The sequence below is a fragment of the Sceloporus occidentalis genome, unplaced genomic scaffold (genome assembly GCF_023333645.1).
Source record: "Sceloporus occidentalis isolate IW3139 unplaced genomic scaffold, rSceOcc1.0.p SCAF_93, whole genome shotgun sequence".
In the NCBI taxonomy this organism is placed as follows: Eukaryota; Metazoa; Chordata; class Lepidosauria; order Squamata; family Phrynosomatidae; genus Sceloporus; species Sceloporus occidentalis.
The window spans coordinates 3,724,701-3,738,168 of NW_028317073.1; the positions used below are offsets into that span (position 1 = coordinate 3,724,701).

The 13,468-nt window shown below is 46.9% G+C and overlaps 1 protein-coding gene across 1 annotated transcript; it reads right to left on the reverse strand.

Annotated features, from left to right (window-relative positions):
• Window positions 1-1,769: 1,769 nt before the first annotated feature.
• Window positions 1,770-12,180, reverse strand: LOC149284451 (mechanosensitive cation channel TMEM63B-like). Its single transcript, XM_089496747.1, has 22 exons — window positions 12,122-12,180; window positions 9,717-9,858; window positions 9,462-9,541; window positions 8,265-8,340; window positions 7,537-7,574; window positions 7,235-7,377; window positions 7,063-7,114; window positions 6,566-6,674; window positions 6,291-6,361; window positions 6,081-6,161; window positions 5,610-5,733; window positions 5,072-5,205; window positions 4,814-4,951; window positions 3,852-4,005; window positions 3,632-3,738; window positions 3,406-3,492; window positions 3,239-3,304; window positions 2,927-3,089; window positions 2,521-2,794; window positions 2,287-2,402; window positions 2,154-2,203; window positions 1,770-1,968 (listed from the first exon to the last, which is right to left on the reverse strand). The coding sequence occupies exons 1-22, from the start codon at window positions 12,178-12,180 to the stop codon at window positions 1,770-1,772; spliced, it is 2,463 nt and encodes an 820-aa protein (XP_089352873.1).
• Window positions 12,181-13,468: the final 1,288 nt, after the last annotated feature.

Genomic DNA, 13,468 nt, shown 5'->3' on the forward strand with positions numbered 1-13,468 from the left:
TAATCCTCGCAGTAGGGGAAAGATATAATGCCATTATCTTATTTAATATGTCACCAATAAATCCATATTTGTCTAATGATGCTTTCATAAATTTCCAGTTAACCCTGTCGAATGCTTTCTCAGCATCTAAAAACAGGGTTATCATGGGTTCACCACTCTTCTTATTTGTATCCTGAATATGAATCAAACGTCTAATATTGCTGCTGGAAGATCTTCCAGCAACAAAACCCACCTGATCTTTATTCACTAGAAAAGGAATTATATTTTTTAATCTTGCAGCTAACAATGAAGCATATATTTTAGTATCTTTATTAGTCAGAGAAATTGGTCTATAATTTGAGATTTTGTCTGGATCCTTATCCTGTTTTAAAATGGGAACTATGTTCGCTTGCATCATTTCCAGAGGAAAGTGGGACTTATTTCCTATTGTATTAAAGATCTTACATAGCCTCTGCACCAGTTTCTCCTTTAATATTTTGAAAAACAAATTTGTAAATCCATCTGGGCCAGGGGCTACATTCTTCCTCAATTTATCAATTATTAGTCTCACTTCTTCTGGATTAAATGGGGAATTTAATTCATCTAGCTGTTCTTTAGAAAGTTAGGCAAATTAGATTTCTTTAAATAATTTTGTATGGAAGGACCTTCTGCCTGATCTGGAATATTATATAGATCTTGATAGAATCTCCCAAAAGCCTCACCTATATCCTGCGGTTTGTAAAAAGACTTATCCTTTTCTATTATTTTATAAATCGGTTGGGACGCTGTTTTCTTCTTTAATTTTGCTGTAAGAAGTCTATCAGTCTTATTATTCTTATAATACCACAGCTGGTTTAACTTTTTAAGATTTTCTTTTATTTTGGACATATGCTGGGCATTAATTAAATTTATAATATTTGTGGTTTCTCTAGTTGGAGATTGTTTATTTTCCCTTGAGAGTCGGTTTAAATCTAAATAAAGGTCTGATAAAGAAAAGGAAGGTGTCTTTTTCTCCCTAGCACTCAGCATTATTAGATGCCCTCGCATGACACACTTATACGTACACCATATATTTAACAACGAAACTTCTGGTGTATCATTCTCCTTAAAAAACAGATCTAAATATTACTTAGAAACGTGTGTATAATCTCGTTCTCCTGGCCTAAATGCCCTCCAGATATCATAAAGACCATATTCTTTTAATAACTGTTGAAATTTCTTCGCCTGCTTTATTAGATCCGCAGAACATTTAGCACCCATAGGAAGCTGTTTGTCCAAGTTTGTGTCCACTACCATATTGAGATCTCCTGCTAATATCATTTGACCCTGTCTATTTTCTTCAATTTTTTTAACTAATTTCTTTAGAAAGAGAGCTGGAGATCTATTAGGAGCATAGATATTAGCTATAGTATATACTTTCTCATTAAGGCGACAAATCAAAATCACATATCAAGCTTCTGGATCAATCTCCTGATAAATATTCTCAAACTTAACTGCCTCTGAAATTAATATAACCACCCCCCTTTTCTTATTATTATCTAGGGAAGCATTTGCCACTATAGAATAACCACCTATTTTCATTTTCTTACTATTAATTTTTAGCCAATGAGATTCTTGAATCAAAACCACATCGATGTGCTCTCTCTTTAAAGTTTTAGATAATATCTCTCTTTTATAGTTTTTTTAACGTGATATTTTTTATTATTTTTTTACAATCTATATACCGTCGGTGTCAGCGCCCGGCGGAGGCCGTGGTAATGGTTTGACGCTCCCTTGACCTCGGCAGCGAATCACCGATGTATCTCGTTTTCTGTAAAGCAGTCCTCGCACGAGTGGAAGTCCGAGTCGCGCGTGCTGTCAGCGCTCACTTCCTCGTCTTGAAAACTTGGCTCTCCCACGTCTGCAGCTGGATCGCTATCCATACAAGAGTCTTGCAGAACCTGCGCGATGTACTTCTGCGGAGAGTAAGAAAGATTGGCGTGAGCAACAGTCCTAACAAACAGGACCATGTACCGTCATACAACATCAGACACGAAAGCGCCATGGATCCGGCTTATAGCCATAGAGCTGTATACAATATATCATATATATAACCAGTACAATAGGACATTGTGTTATTTATAAGCACAGACGCCTACACACTTACCCTGAGCTTGTGGGAGGAGGTATCCCATGGAGGGCGGCCATTCTGTGCTCCATCTATGTTTGCCTCCACGTCGTCAACCTAAAAGGTGAGAGAGCAGAACGAGCGGGTGTCAGATCCACGTAACGATAAGGAGATTTATCACACGCGCTCCGTATACGTACCGGGTAGTTGTGAGCACTAAGATACTTAAAGTGCCCAAAGCAGACGTGGCACAGGCAGACGGCGATGGTGATCACGAGGATCACAAACGTGAACATGGATGTTGGAGCAAAGAAGCCTGCGGGATAAATAAAAGGTTAAAACCAAACAAAAGGCATGAGCGCTCGGGTCCCACTCACAGAGGAGAGAAACCCGCTACTCGATACTCAGTGTGCCCGCAACGCGAAGCCACGTACCCGATCTTACGGTGGAAAAAAAGAGCAGCCAGCAGAGACAGAGGATCGGTGCCGCCACCACCTGGTTCACCGCCCAGGAGTGGATCTTCTTATCCAGCTTGGCCGGCAGGTATGCGTAGTACATGTTGTACCGATCCACCAGGTGTTTGAGGAGCATATACATCAATCCAAACGGTACAATAATGGGACATGTGATGCTGTACGTCATGACGACGGTGAAGATGCACATCATCCAGGCGTAGGCCGCCCCGAACTGGAACTTGAAAGCCTGGTTCTGGAAGCACAAGAAGGGAAAGGGCATTAATGATAGCTGTCTAGATATAGAGAGGGCGAGAGAGTGCCAGGAATAAAGAGACAGACACACGTTGAGAGTAAAAAAGTTAGATAAACACGATAAAGCACGTACCCCCGTTACATTCCTGCGTTCTGCCGCAGAGCGTGCGAGGCACAGGCGGATCATGTACCGCAGTAGCCCCGGAATGCGCAGCAAGTCCATGGCCGTTCCAATGAAGGCTGCGGCGATGACATAATTCACAAAGAAGGCTCCGTTGTCTGGCAGGAACACGCACCTGGAGGAGACCACGGACAAAAACATCAGAGCGGAACACGGCCCCCATTAACTCAACAAAGCACGGACCTCTTTGACTACGCGCGAGGTGTTAATCGTTCCCGAGCCAGGCTCACGGGGAACCCGACCTTTACCGTTTACTTTACTCACTCGAATCGAACGGCCGCCTGATCCAAGAACTTCTTATCGAATAACCACCGGAAAAACAGGTGCAGGCTGCGGGGGAGATGTAAGAAGAGTTAGTTCAGCATCCGCGTCAAACACACCGCCGCCGGGACACGGGCTTCGGCCCCAAACCTACTGGATAGACGTATTACCTGTTCAAGCCGAGAGATGGTAGCAGCAGAACCATGACGATGAGGAAGGCGTAACACTTGTGCATCGTGGTCCTGTTCTCTCCGGACCTGAAACCAAGAAGACGGAAAGTTACTAAACAATCTCCGGACAGCGAGCGCTCGCACAGAGCCACTCCACCAAGTACCGTCCGTGCCAAGTCCCTCCTGGGGGCGCTAATTACATACGGCATGGCAGTGATATCAGTACCTGGTCCAGTGAAACTCCAAGAATGTGCTGTAGTAGACGATGGTTGGCAATAAGGAGGAGAAGGACCACAACAGGAGAGTGGGGAAGAACTGAGTGATAATGGGACTCTGTGGAGAGAGAAAACACAAGGTCATAAAACACAAGAAACAAGAAAGCAATGGAAAGCCCCCCCCCCCACCGATAACATAGTTCCCCCCGGAGCCTGGTCTACTCTACTCACGTTCAGCTGCTCCACGGGCTTGGTGACGTTGAACTTGTCCATGGTAGATATTATAATTGCTGGGGTGGTCATGAAGAACAGCAACGCGAAGAGGACAACGTTGATGGAAATACAACGAAACCACCAGACAAAGCCGCGCGTGGACAGGTTCTCCCTGATAAAGAGGCAGAAAGTAGCGAGTCGAGACACATTACAGAAAATCCTATCCATTCCTGTGGCCGCGCTCCGCAACACATAGTGACGGAGACCTTTAAACACCGTAATACAGAGTCCTGTCTCAACATAAAGCTAAGCTCAGGGAGGCCAAGCACATTATTAGACGCAACAAAACACACACAGGAGAGAATTGGGTTCACAATAAAAAAGTGATAAAGTGATAAAAGTCATTACTTCTGATGGCTTAAAGGTAAGTAGACAATGCAAGGAAGCATCTCAAAGAGCAAGCAGGGTGCTGGGTGTACAGCGAGGGGCATTAGTAGCAGGGAGGGGGTTTTGGCCAATTTACAGACCTCACCTAGAGTATTGGGTACAGTTCTGGAGACCCCCATCTCCCGAAGGACATCGACAGGAGGAGAGCTACAAACATGGTAAGTGGTTTGCAGGACAGAAATCACGAGGAGGGTTAAAGAATCTTAATATGTCCGGCTTGGAGGAGAGAAGAGAGACGGGGATTCAATGGAAACATTTAAATACTTAAAAGGGTTTAACAAAGTACAGCAGGCTTATTTGAAAAGAGGAGCAATGTCAGAATAAGAGGTCATGGAAGTTCTACTTTACTGAGAGGGTGGTGGATGCATGAAACAGTCTCCCAGAAGTGGTGGAAGCTAATACAGTAAGGGGATTTAAACACGCATAGGATGGACATAAAGTCCCTTCGTGGCCATGTAACGCTGTGTCTACCCAAATACAGCTGGTTTTCCTGTCCTCCCCATCTACCCCCCCATGCCCCAGGATGTTCTTACCAGTAAATGTTCTGCGGGTCGGGGGCATAGCTCACGCTCCAGTTTAACACCTGCAGGGACTCACTACAGGAGGACAACTGGGGGTCCGCTCTGCAGCTGCAGCCGTGACACTGGTAAATGTTAAAGTCTGCGAAGATCCTGCAGAAGACAGAGACAGCGGTAAATATCATCGACCTCAACAATGCAGTGGGAAGACCTCATCCGTCTCCACACCCCACACCACGAATGACCTTTTGTTAGCTCATGTAGGAGACTCACGTGGCTGCCGCGTCCTGGTTGTGAAACGTGACAAACGCCATCCCGAGGGGCTTCTCGGTCACCTTCTCCTTCTCTTTCTTGTGCGCCTCCTTCAGGTTCTCCTCCAGCCGCGAGTAATATTCCACGGCCTCCACCTGCGCGGGGCAAAAAGTGTGTGAAAAAGCCTGAAATGCCCCTTCCTGATAACTCTGCACAACCGGGAAAAGAATCAATCAGCTTTCTGACCCGATTATAACAATTGCATTTCCCCCAATCCTGAAGAAGATATATATATATATATATAAAAAAATAATAATAATAATAAAAAAAAATATATATATATATATCTATATATGTATAAAAACATAAATACACACACATATATATAAATATACATACATATATACCGGTAAATATATATATATATATATATATATACACACAATGCAAAACCAACAAGAATAGGAGTAGGTTCTACCTTAACCCCCCCAATTAAATATTTTATCTAAGCGTATCTGCAGACGCGTGCGATGTCTGTCGGCGGCCCCCCGCGCAGTACCTGTTCGCAGCCTTTGATGGCGCAGCAGCAGAGGTGGCCGCACCGTTTGGCGCTGACCGAAGACGGGCCGTTCTCTGTGCTCTTCAGGTCAGTAAAATAGAACCGGGCCCGTTCAGCCTTCTTCCTGCAGGAGAGACAACAAATGATGAGGACGCAAGGAGAAGCTCCCACTCTTATCACTCACATCCAGCGAGTTATCGGTCTCTGGTTCTACGCAGATGTCCGAGACCCGGGGGATGAGAAATCACAGAGCCTTATAACTCCTTCTATAGGAAAAGGGCATTTAGGACATTCTGAGACACGCGGCATTCACAGATTAGGGGTCTCACCACAGCCTCCTACCCAAAAGGTAAAAGCGGAGGAGCGGAGAAAAGGCCTTACCCCAGCCTGATGGGACACGGTACACACCACGTGTTTCTGCCCCATCGGGTCACACCGGCCACGCGTTATACCCGGGGAAATCGCACTCACCTCTTTGTATCCAACCTCATGAGCCGTGCCACATTGTAACACGGCTGGGCGTCTAACACGCTGCAGTCGGGATACGCTTCCCTAAAACAAAGCAAACGCAATCATTTAAACGGAGGCAAAAGAGACCCCTGGAGAGTCCTGGGGCAGGAGAGACCGCAAAAGACAGCTAACAAAACGCGCCGGGGCGAGACGCTCTGCAGCGACACTCACTCGAAGTGTTTCTTGATGCTCTCCGGCTCTGCCTTCTTGGAAACACCGTCTATGAACAGCGTGCACTTCACCTGTAAAGGAACACAATTCCGGGTGAGTAACGGGACACTTGGAGTGCGCTCTGTGCTGTACTGACCATACGGCAGAGTGAAGGGGGCAGATGTGTAATAAAGGCCCAGGATGCTGTGGAAGGAAAATCGTGGCTCCGAATGGCTCAGCCAGGTCATTGTAGCCGCCTGGCATTTCTTTTGTACGGCGCTCCCACCGGTACTTACCAGATCATTCTCCTTGTAATGCATTTTGGATGTGTGACGGCGCATGATGTAGACGGTGAGCAGCAGGTAGAAGAAGGCGAAGGCGGTGTGTAACCAGAGCAGCTTATCACTGAGAGAAAGAGAGAGACATGGGAGAGGTAAGTGAGTTACTACCGACGGCTGCCCATACAGACGGACACATTAACCGTTCGCCCAGGGGCAGCTCTACTAACCGGCGCACGCAGGCACGCTGCTAGTAAGGAGGACCTTTCGCTCTAGAGGGGTAAGTAGGGGGTGCACTCTCTGGACCGTCCCAGAACGCAATGCGTGTTCCGTACCGCTGGGAGGACAAGCGGAGAGCCGTCGGCACAATTAAACTACAGAAACGCTACAAAAAAACCTAAGCCCCGCCGGCAGCCGCTCTAATGTGACAGCTTTTCTCTCTAATGTGACAGCTGCCGCGTCCCGTGATCAAAGGGTACGGGAGCTTAGAGTACTCTCCCCCTACGCACACTCACCCTGAATTCAAGTTGGCGATAGTTGTTCTTCTGAAACTGACCGCCCTGCTTCCTAAAAGAGAGAGAAAAGGAAATGTTCAATGTGAGCCCCAACCTTCCTGCCACCGATCCACAAATGGCCTGTTGACTGTAAGCTCTGGTGGCTAGAGCTGCCCCCCCCAGTCTCTCTTACCTAACAGACTCCCGGAGAAGTTGACAGGAAGGACAATGCCAACGGACATGATGAGAACAATTATCAGGAGTCCGATGATGTGGCGCTGGAAGGAGAGGTAATGCAAAGCATCCATGCCACATTTCTCAAGGATCTCCTCCTCTCTGTAATGAGAAAACAAGGGTTAATATACAGCGCTAATGCACTCAGATAACCCTCAGCCGACCCTCTCCTAACACCAGTGAGGCTGGGAAGTGCCCATCCACCCTGGCCGTTAAATAACAGAAATCTCGTGTATTAAAGACGTTAAGATACAGACTCACTTTATCCTGAAGATGGCCGGCAACCACGAGAACAAACCCTGCGGGGCGAGAACACGCAAAACGCTGTTATTGTTCACGAAAACATGAATTACATAAAAAACATCAGCAAAGCCGTGAGCAGCGGCTGGAATCGATTCATCAGAAAAGCTCAAAAGGGGCAAAATCCGAGATCCAGACCGCAGCTCAGCTGGAAGAGTCTGCGGCCGCAGAGAGATGCCCATTCAGAGACTTTCCCAAAAGCCTAAACCCTCTTCCACTGATCTGCATGCTTTTTGTTTCTAAACACTCTTTAGGTGATAAAGCCCATTTAATGCCCACGCTCTGTCTAGGGCATCTCTGAGACACTAAATAACTTTGTACTGAGTTATGCAAATCAATGCGTCCTTCTTACCTTAACATAAATATTATACCATCCCAACCATAATGTACGGTTCTAAAAAACCCCATAATGCTCCGTGATCAATAAATTAATTACCCCCACACTTCAAATAACACGTAAAGCAGAAAGCGTGTAAAACACCCCCGTGTGCACACATCCGCCGTCATACTCACGCCGAGGGGCGCTCTACAGCAAGCTTTCCACCTGTAGAAATACAACTCCCAGAATGCTCTGCCGGCATCCTAAAAGAACAAGGGTATGCCTATACCCAGTCGAGCATCATGGGAGTTATAGTTCCATAACCAGTGGAGAGCTGCTGCTGTTATGGTGGGGTTTTGCCGGTACTTACTCTGTCCATTTGACCGAAATCATGGGTCAGACGCTCATAACCGTCGTGGCCGTCCGAGCGCATCTCTGACGTCCCGCTGTGGAGAGAGGAAGACAGTGTTAGGAAGAAGAGCTAGCTTCTAGTCCACATGCAGCCTGGCAGAAAAAGGGTTAATCACCAGAGAGGATATTAAGCTCACAAGATAAGTTACCAAACCATTAAGTCTGAATTCGGGATTTGACGTAGCACCCGTCCCAAAGGCAAGTCCGACCAAGGTGCCACTCGGGCCGGTAATGAAAAAGTTAAACAACTCGGGTGAACTTTGGAAACTTTTCTATGCTTCCCGAACCCCCAAAAATATGCACCTCCCCTGCCAGTGTCCTTTGGGTACCGTCATACCCACTGATAGGGAGAGGGCTTCAGGACAAACAAAGAAAGATCTCTCTGGCAGAGGAGCTTCCTGCCGGCAACCAATAGAGTCGCTCGCACAGAGCTTTAACTCCGCCTCTCCCTGCTCCATTAGTTAAAGGTCCATACGAGCGACCAATAGAGTCGCCTGTACAGACCTTTATCTCCTGACGGCGGAACTTGACCTTCGGATGTTCCAGGAGTTAAAGGTCCATGCGAACGACTCTATTGGTCGCCTGCAGGGAGCTCCTCTAGCATCAACCAATGAAGGAGCTGCCTGCCGCGACCAATAAAGTCGCTCATACAGACCTTTAACTCTTGACGGCGGAACTTGGCCTGGGGAGGTTCCAGGAGTTAAAGGTCCGTGCAAGCCACTTCGCCTCCTTTGGCATCAACCAATAAAGGGCAGGTGCAGGAGTTAAAGGTCCGTACGAGCGACCAATAGAGTCGCTTGCACCAGCCTTTGAATCCTGGAGCCGAAACTTGGCCTGGAAGGGAACAGAAGTTTAAGTTCCATGAGAGCGACTCTATTGTCGCCAATTGGTTGATGCCAGAAGAGGACCCTGCAGGCAACCAATAGATTGGCTCGCACGGAACTTTTACTCCTTGCGCTAACCTATGGATTCCTGCTCCCGTTAACCCCTGCGATGCAGTGTAGACAAGATAGGGTAGAGGGGAAGGGACCAGGGAGATTGGTTAGGAGATATTCACGAAGACGAACACTTCGTGTTGTGTGTCTTCGGGGGCTGGGCAAGCAGTGGCTCCATGTACGGGCCCCAGACAATAGGCTATAAACCCTTATGTACTCACTTTTCAACGTCAGATACCAAGGCAATTCTGCCATAATTCCACGCTAGCTTCCTCAAGATGGAAAAGATAAACAGCAGAGCCTGTGGGAGAGAGAGAGGTTAATAAACGCATCAGAATACGGAGCCAGTATTACCCTGCGAATACAGCACGCCTGGGGTATAAAGAGACTCATTTCCTCGCCCATGAGCTCTAACAGCTGCTGAAAGATGGGACCAACAGCTCTGACCCGCCAGATGATCGCCGGGAATCACTAACCAGGAAGCACATGAAGTCCAGAAACAGGACTGTGGGAATCCCGCCAAAAGGCAGCCCCTGCAGCACTGTGCTGCGGATGCGGGCACCGTAGCAGTAATTCTTGGTGGAATTGTATGATATGTTTAGATGATCATGATGGAATCTGCAAGAGAGAGAGAGAGAAAGGAGGTGTAAGGAACATGCGCAAGCCCCTGAAATGACTGAGAGAATGAAAGACAACGTGTGAATGAATTGTGTGAAAGAGTGAGAGAATGAATAAATTAATGTGTGGATGAATTGTGTAAATGAGTGAGAGTATGAATTAATGAGTGGATCAATTAATGATGATAGTGAGAAGGTAAAGAGGGTAGATAGTGAGAAGGGGGGTGGTAGATACTGAGAAGGGGAGGGTATATAGGGGGAGGGTAGATAGTGAGAAGAGGGGAGAGAAAGTAGACAGTGGTGTCAGCAAGGGGGAGAGAGAGGGGCACCAAGCGGTCGCTCAGGAATACGTTTTCAGCAAGAGGGTAGATAGTGAGAAGGGGGACAGGGTAGATAGTAAGAAGGGGGGAGACAGAGTATACCCGAATACCGAACATGGCGGCGACAAATAGAGGTCTGATTACGAGAATAAGATCCAGATCCCCCGCAGCGCTGCAGGGGACCCGGATCCTTCTCTCCGGCAGCCTCTGCTGCTGCCAGCACTTCCTCCGGGGGCGTCTATGATGGAGCGCCAGGCATCACATGACCTTCCGGTGCTTCAACATAGAAGCACCGGCGGAAGTGCTGGCAGCAGCGGAAGTTGTCTGTGCACATCCTGCAGCCGGTGAACGTTTGTGGGATGCGCACAGACAACCTCTGCTGCTGCCGGCACTTCCATTGGGGCTTCTATGGTGGAGCACCGGAACATCATGTGATGCCGGCGCTCAATCATAGAAGCCCGGGCGGAAGTATTGGCCACCAGTAGCGGAGGTCTGCATTGCACAGACCTCCCCCGGCTGCTCCACTAGACACCAGGGAGTCTGAAGCAAGGGTCACATGTAAAGGGATGCACAGGTAAGCCGAGGGGAGTTAAGAGTGGCATGTCGGCTGTGTTCAATGGTTTTCTGGAGTCAGACTGGGGTTAAAAGGCATATCTAGGGCAGAGTGGCATATAGGGGGGTATAAGGCATTTCCGAGGAGCAGAGTGGCATATCTGGGGGGCAGATGAGCATAACTGGGGCAAGCTGGCAAATAAAAACATTTTTTCAATCATAGTTTTTATTAAATATGCAAAAATAGTCAACATGAATTAATATTTATTGGTAAAACTTTTTTTCCTATAGGGTCGTCTTATATTCAGGCTTTTCCCTTTTTTTCCCTAAATTACCGTAATATTAACATTTTGAGGGGTCGTCTTATAACTGAGCAAATACTGTAATATATATATATATATATATATATATATATATATATATACATATATTGGTGGCGGGGGCTAATATTAATATATCACGGCAGCAGGGTTAATATTATTATATATTGGCAGCAGGGGTTAATATTAAAGAATGGAAAATAACTGCCAGTTCAGCTGTTATTCTGAAATAATATTTAAATAACGGTCTTTACTCCAAAGAAATAAGCATATACTGTGTAGTTAAAAATGCATATATATGTATCTATATATATAATATATGTCTAACGCATATGTATATATATATATGGTGTATATGTAGTGTAGTGTCCCTGTCCCCAAACGTGCCCTCCTAAATATTAAAGCTGGAGACGCCACTGGTGATTAATACCCCTTTAAATTACATGACTGTTTAGACCCATAGCAACGGGCCACCCAAAAAGAACCCAAATACCCCCCCCCCCCCCCCATTTGGCCAAAGCTTTTACTAAACATACAATAACCATTCCCCGGGCCAGCGGAACAACCAAACCTTTTATACCTCCGAAAAACAACCTGCCAGCTGCTGAGCGCTCGGCCCATCCAGGAGTTAAATAACCACCGATAACCGAGAGTCCCAGCCCTGCGGGGGCCATAAGCCAGCCCAAGCGGCTACCGTCTGGAAGAGGTAAGAGTCACCTCTTCACCTACCAATGAACCCTCTTAGCCGCAACATTGTTTCCTCTCCCCACCAATCCCCCTTTCCTATAGGTCCAGGGGGCCCCCTTTACTGCCAACGACGGGGCGGTCGGTGTGGCTTCAGGGGGTGCCATGGAAAGCAGAGTCGGTGGTGAAAAGCTATAGATTGTTTTTAAGAAAAAAAAAAAGGGCTTTTGGGGCATATGTCTAGGCTAGGGATGTAGTGGAGTCGTGGAACCGAATCCCAGCAGAGAGGGGTTGGGAAAGCAGGGCACCGAGGCACGTATGTTTGCTGCTAATCCTTAAATATTATATAAAATAAAAGAATGTTATTGTAATGATTTGATTGGCTTACCGCTCGTAGAGAAATTCCACGAAATGCGGAGGGAAATATCCAGCACCTAACAGCTGCATTTTCACAAACTGTCTGATGCCGCTGTGAGGTCATTGCCAGGATAGAGTCAGCATTGTGACATCACTGCAGCATCTTAGGAACCTGGGTAAATTAACCCTACAGCTGCCGGACACAGACCTAGCCCTTTTAGGGTTCTTGCCGTTTTATTCCCATGATGTGTTTTGTGCTATTTAGTTAACCTGAGAGCTCTTTTCACTGAAGAAAGCCAACATCAGCCAATATCTAAATGCCCCCAAACTACTTAAACCCCCAAATCCGAAGGCTGTATAATGTGGCCGTTCGGGTGTCTCTATAACTAGGAGTTTGTCACCATGGTAACCAGTGAACTGTTTCTGCACCATATAACTGCGTGCAGCACTTGGAGGGGCAACTCACCCATTTAATGGAAGTAGAGCCCCCATGACCTGCCCCCCACTAGATACAGCATCTACGGGGAGATGTATGTTATTTATTGATTTATATATCGCCGCCATACTCCATATCGCAGTAACACTCTGCAGCGCTGTACAATGTGTTCTTTTTCATTTAAATAACGCCATCATATGCTGCAGCGCTGTACAATGTGTGATGTTACTGATTTATATATCGCTATCATATGCTGCGGCGCTGTACAATGTGTGATATTACTGATTTATTGAGCACCATCATATACTGCAGCGCTGTACAATGTGTGATATTACTGATTTATAAAGCACCATCATATGCTGCAGCGCTGTACAATGTGTTCTTATTAATTTACATTTGGGCCGGCGCCCAAGTAAGTCTAATATATATATTGGCAGCAGGGTGTAATATTAATAAATATTAGCGACTCTATTGGTCATTCGTACGAACCTTTAACTCTTGGAGCCAAGTTGCGGCACCAAGATTTTAAAAGTCTGTTCGAGGGACTCTACTGGTCGCCAGAAGGGGGCTCGTCTGCCATCAACCAGGGGGCTAATATTAATGTACCGTATTTGCTCGATTATAAGACATGGTTTTTTCCAGAGTAATAGAGGTCTGATTACAAGACTAAGATCCAGATCCCCCGCAGGCCTGCAGGGGACCCGAATCCTTCGCTCTGGCAGCCTCTGCTGCTGCCAGCACTTCCTCTGGGGGCTTCTATGAAGGAGCGCCAGGCATCACACCGGCGGAAGTGCTGGCAGCAGCTGAAGTTGTCTGTGCACATCCTGCAGCCGGTGAACGTTTGTGGGATGCGCACAGACAACCTCTGCTGCTGCCAGCACTTCCGTCTGGGCTTCTATGGTGGAGCACCGGAACATCATGTGGATGCCGGCACTCAGTCAT

Coding starts and splice junctions, on each gene's coding strand:
- LOC149284451 (XM_089496747.1), bottom strand. CDS start 12,180: ATGCAGCTGTTAGGTGCTGGATATTTCCCTCCGCATTTCGTGGAATTT. Junction 7,115..7,234: donor CTTCTCCGGGAGTCTGTTAG/GTAAGAGAGACT, acceptor TCTCTCTTTTAG/GAAGCAGGGCGGTCAGTTTC. Junction 3,305..3,405: donor CCATCTCTCGGCTTGAACAG/GTAATACGTCTA, acceptor TCTCCCCCGCAG/CCTGCACCTGTTTTTCCGGT.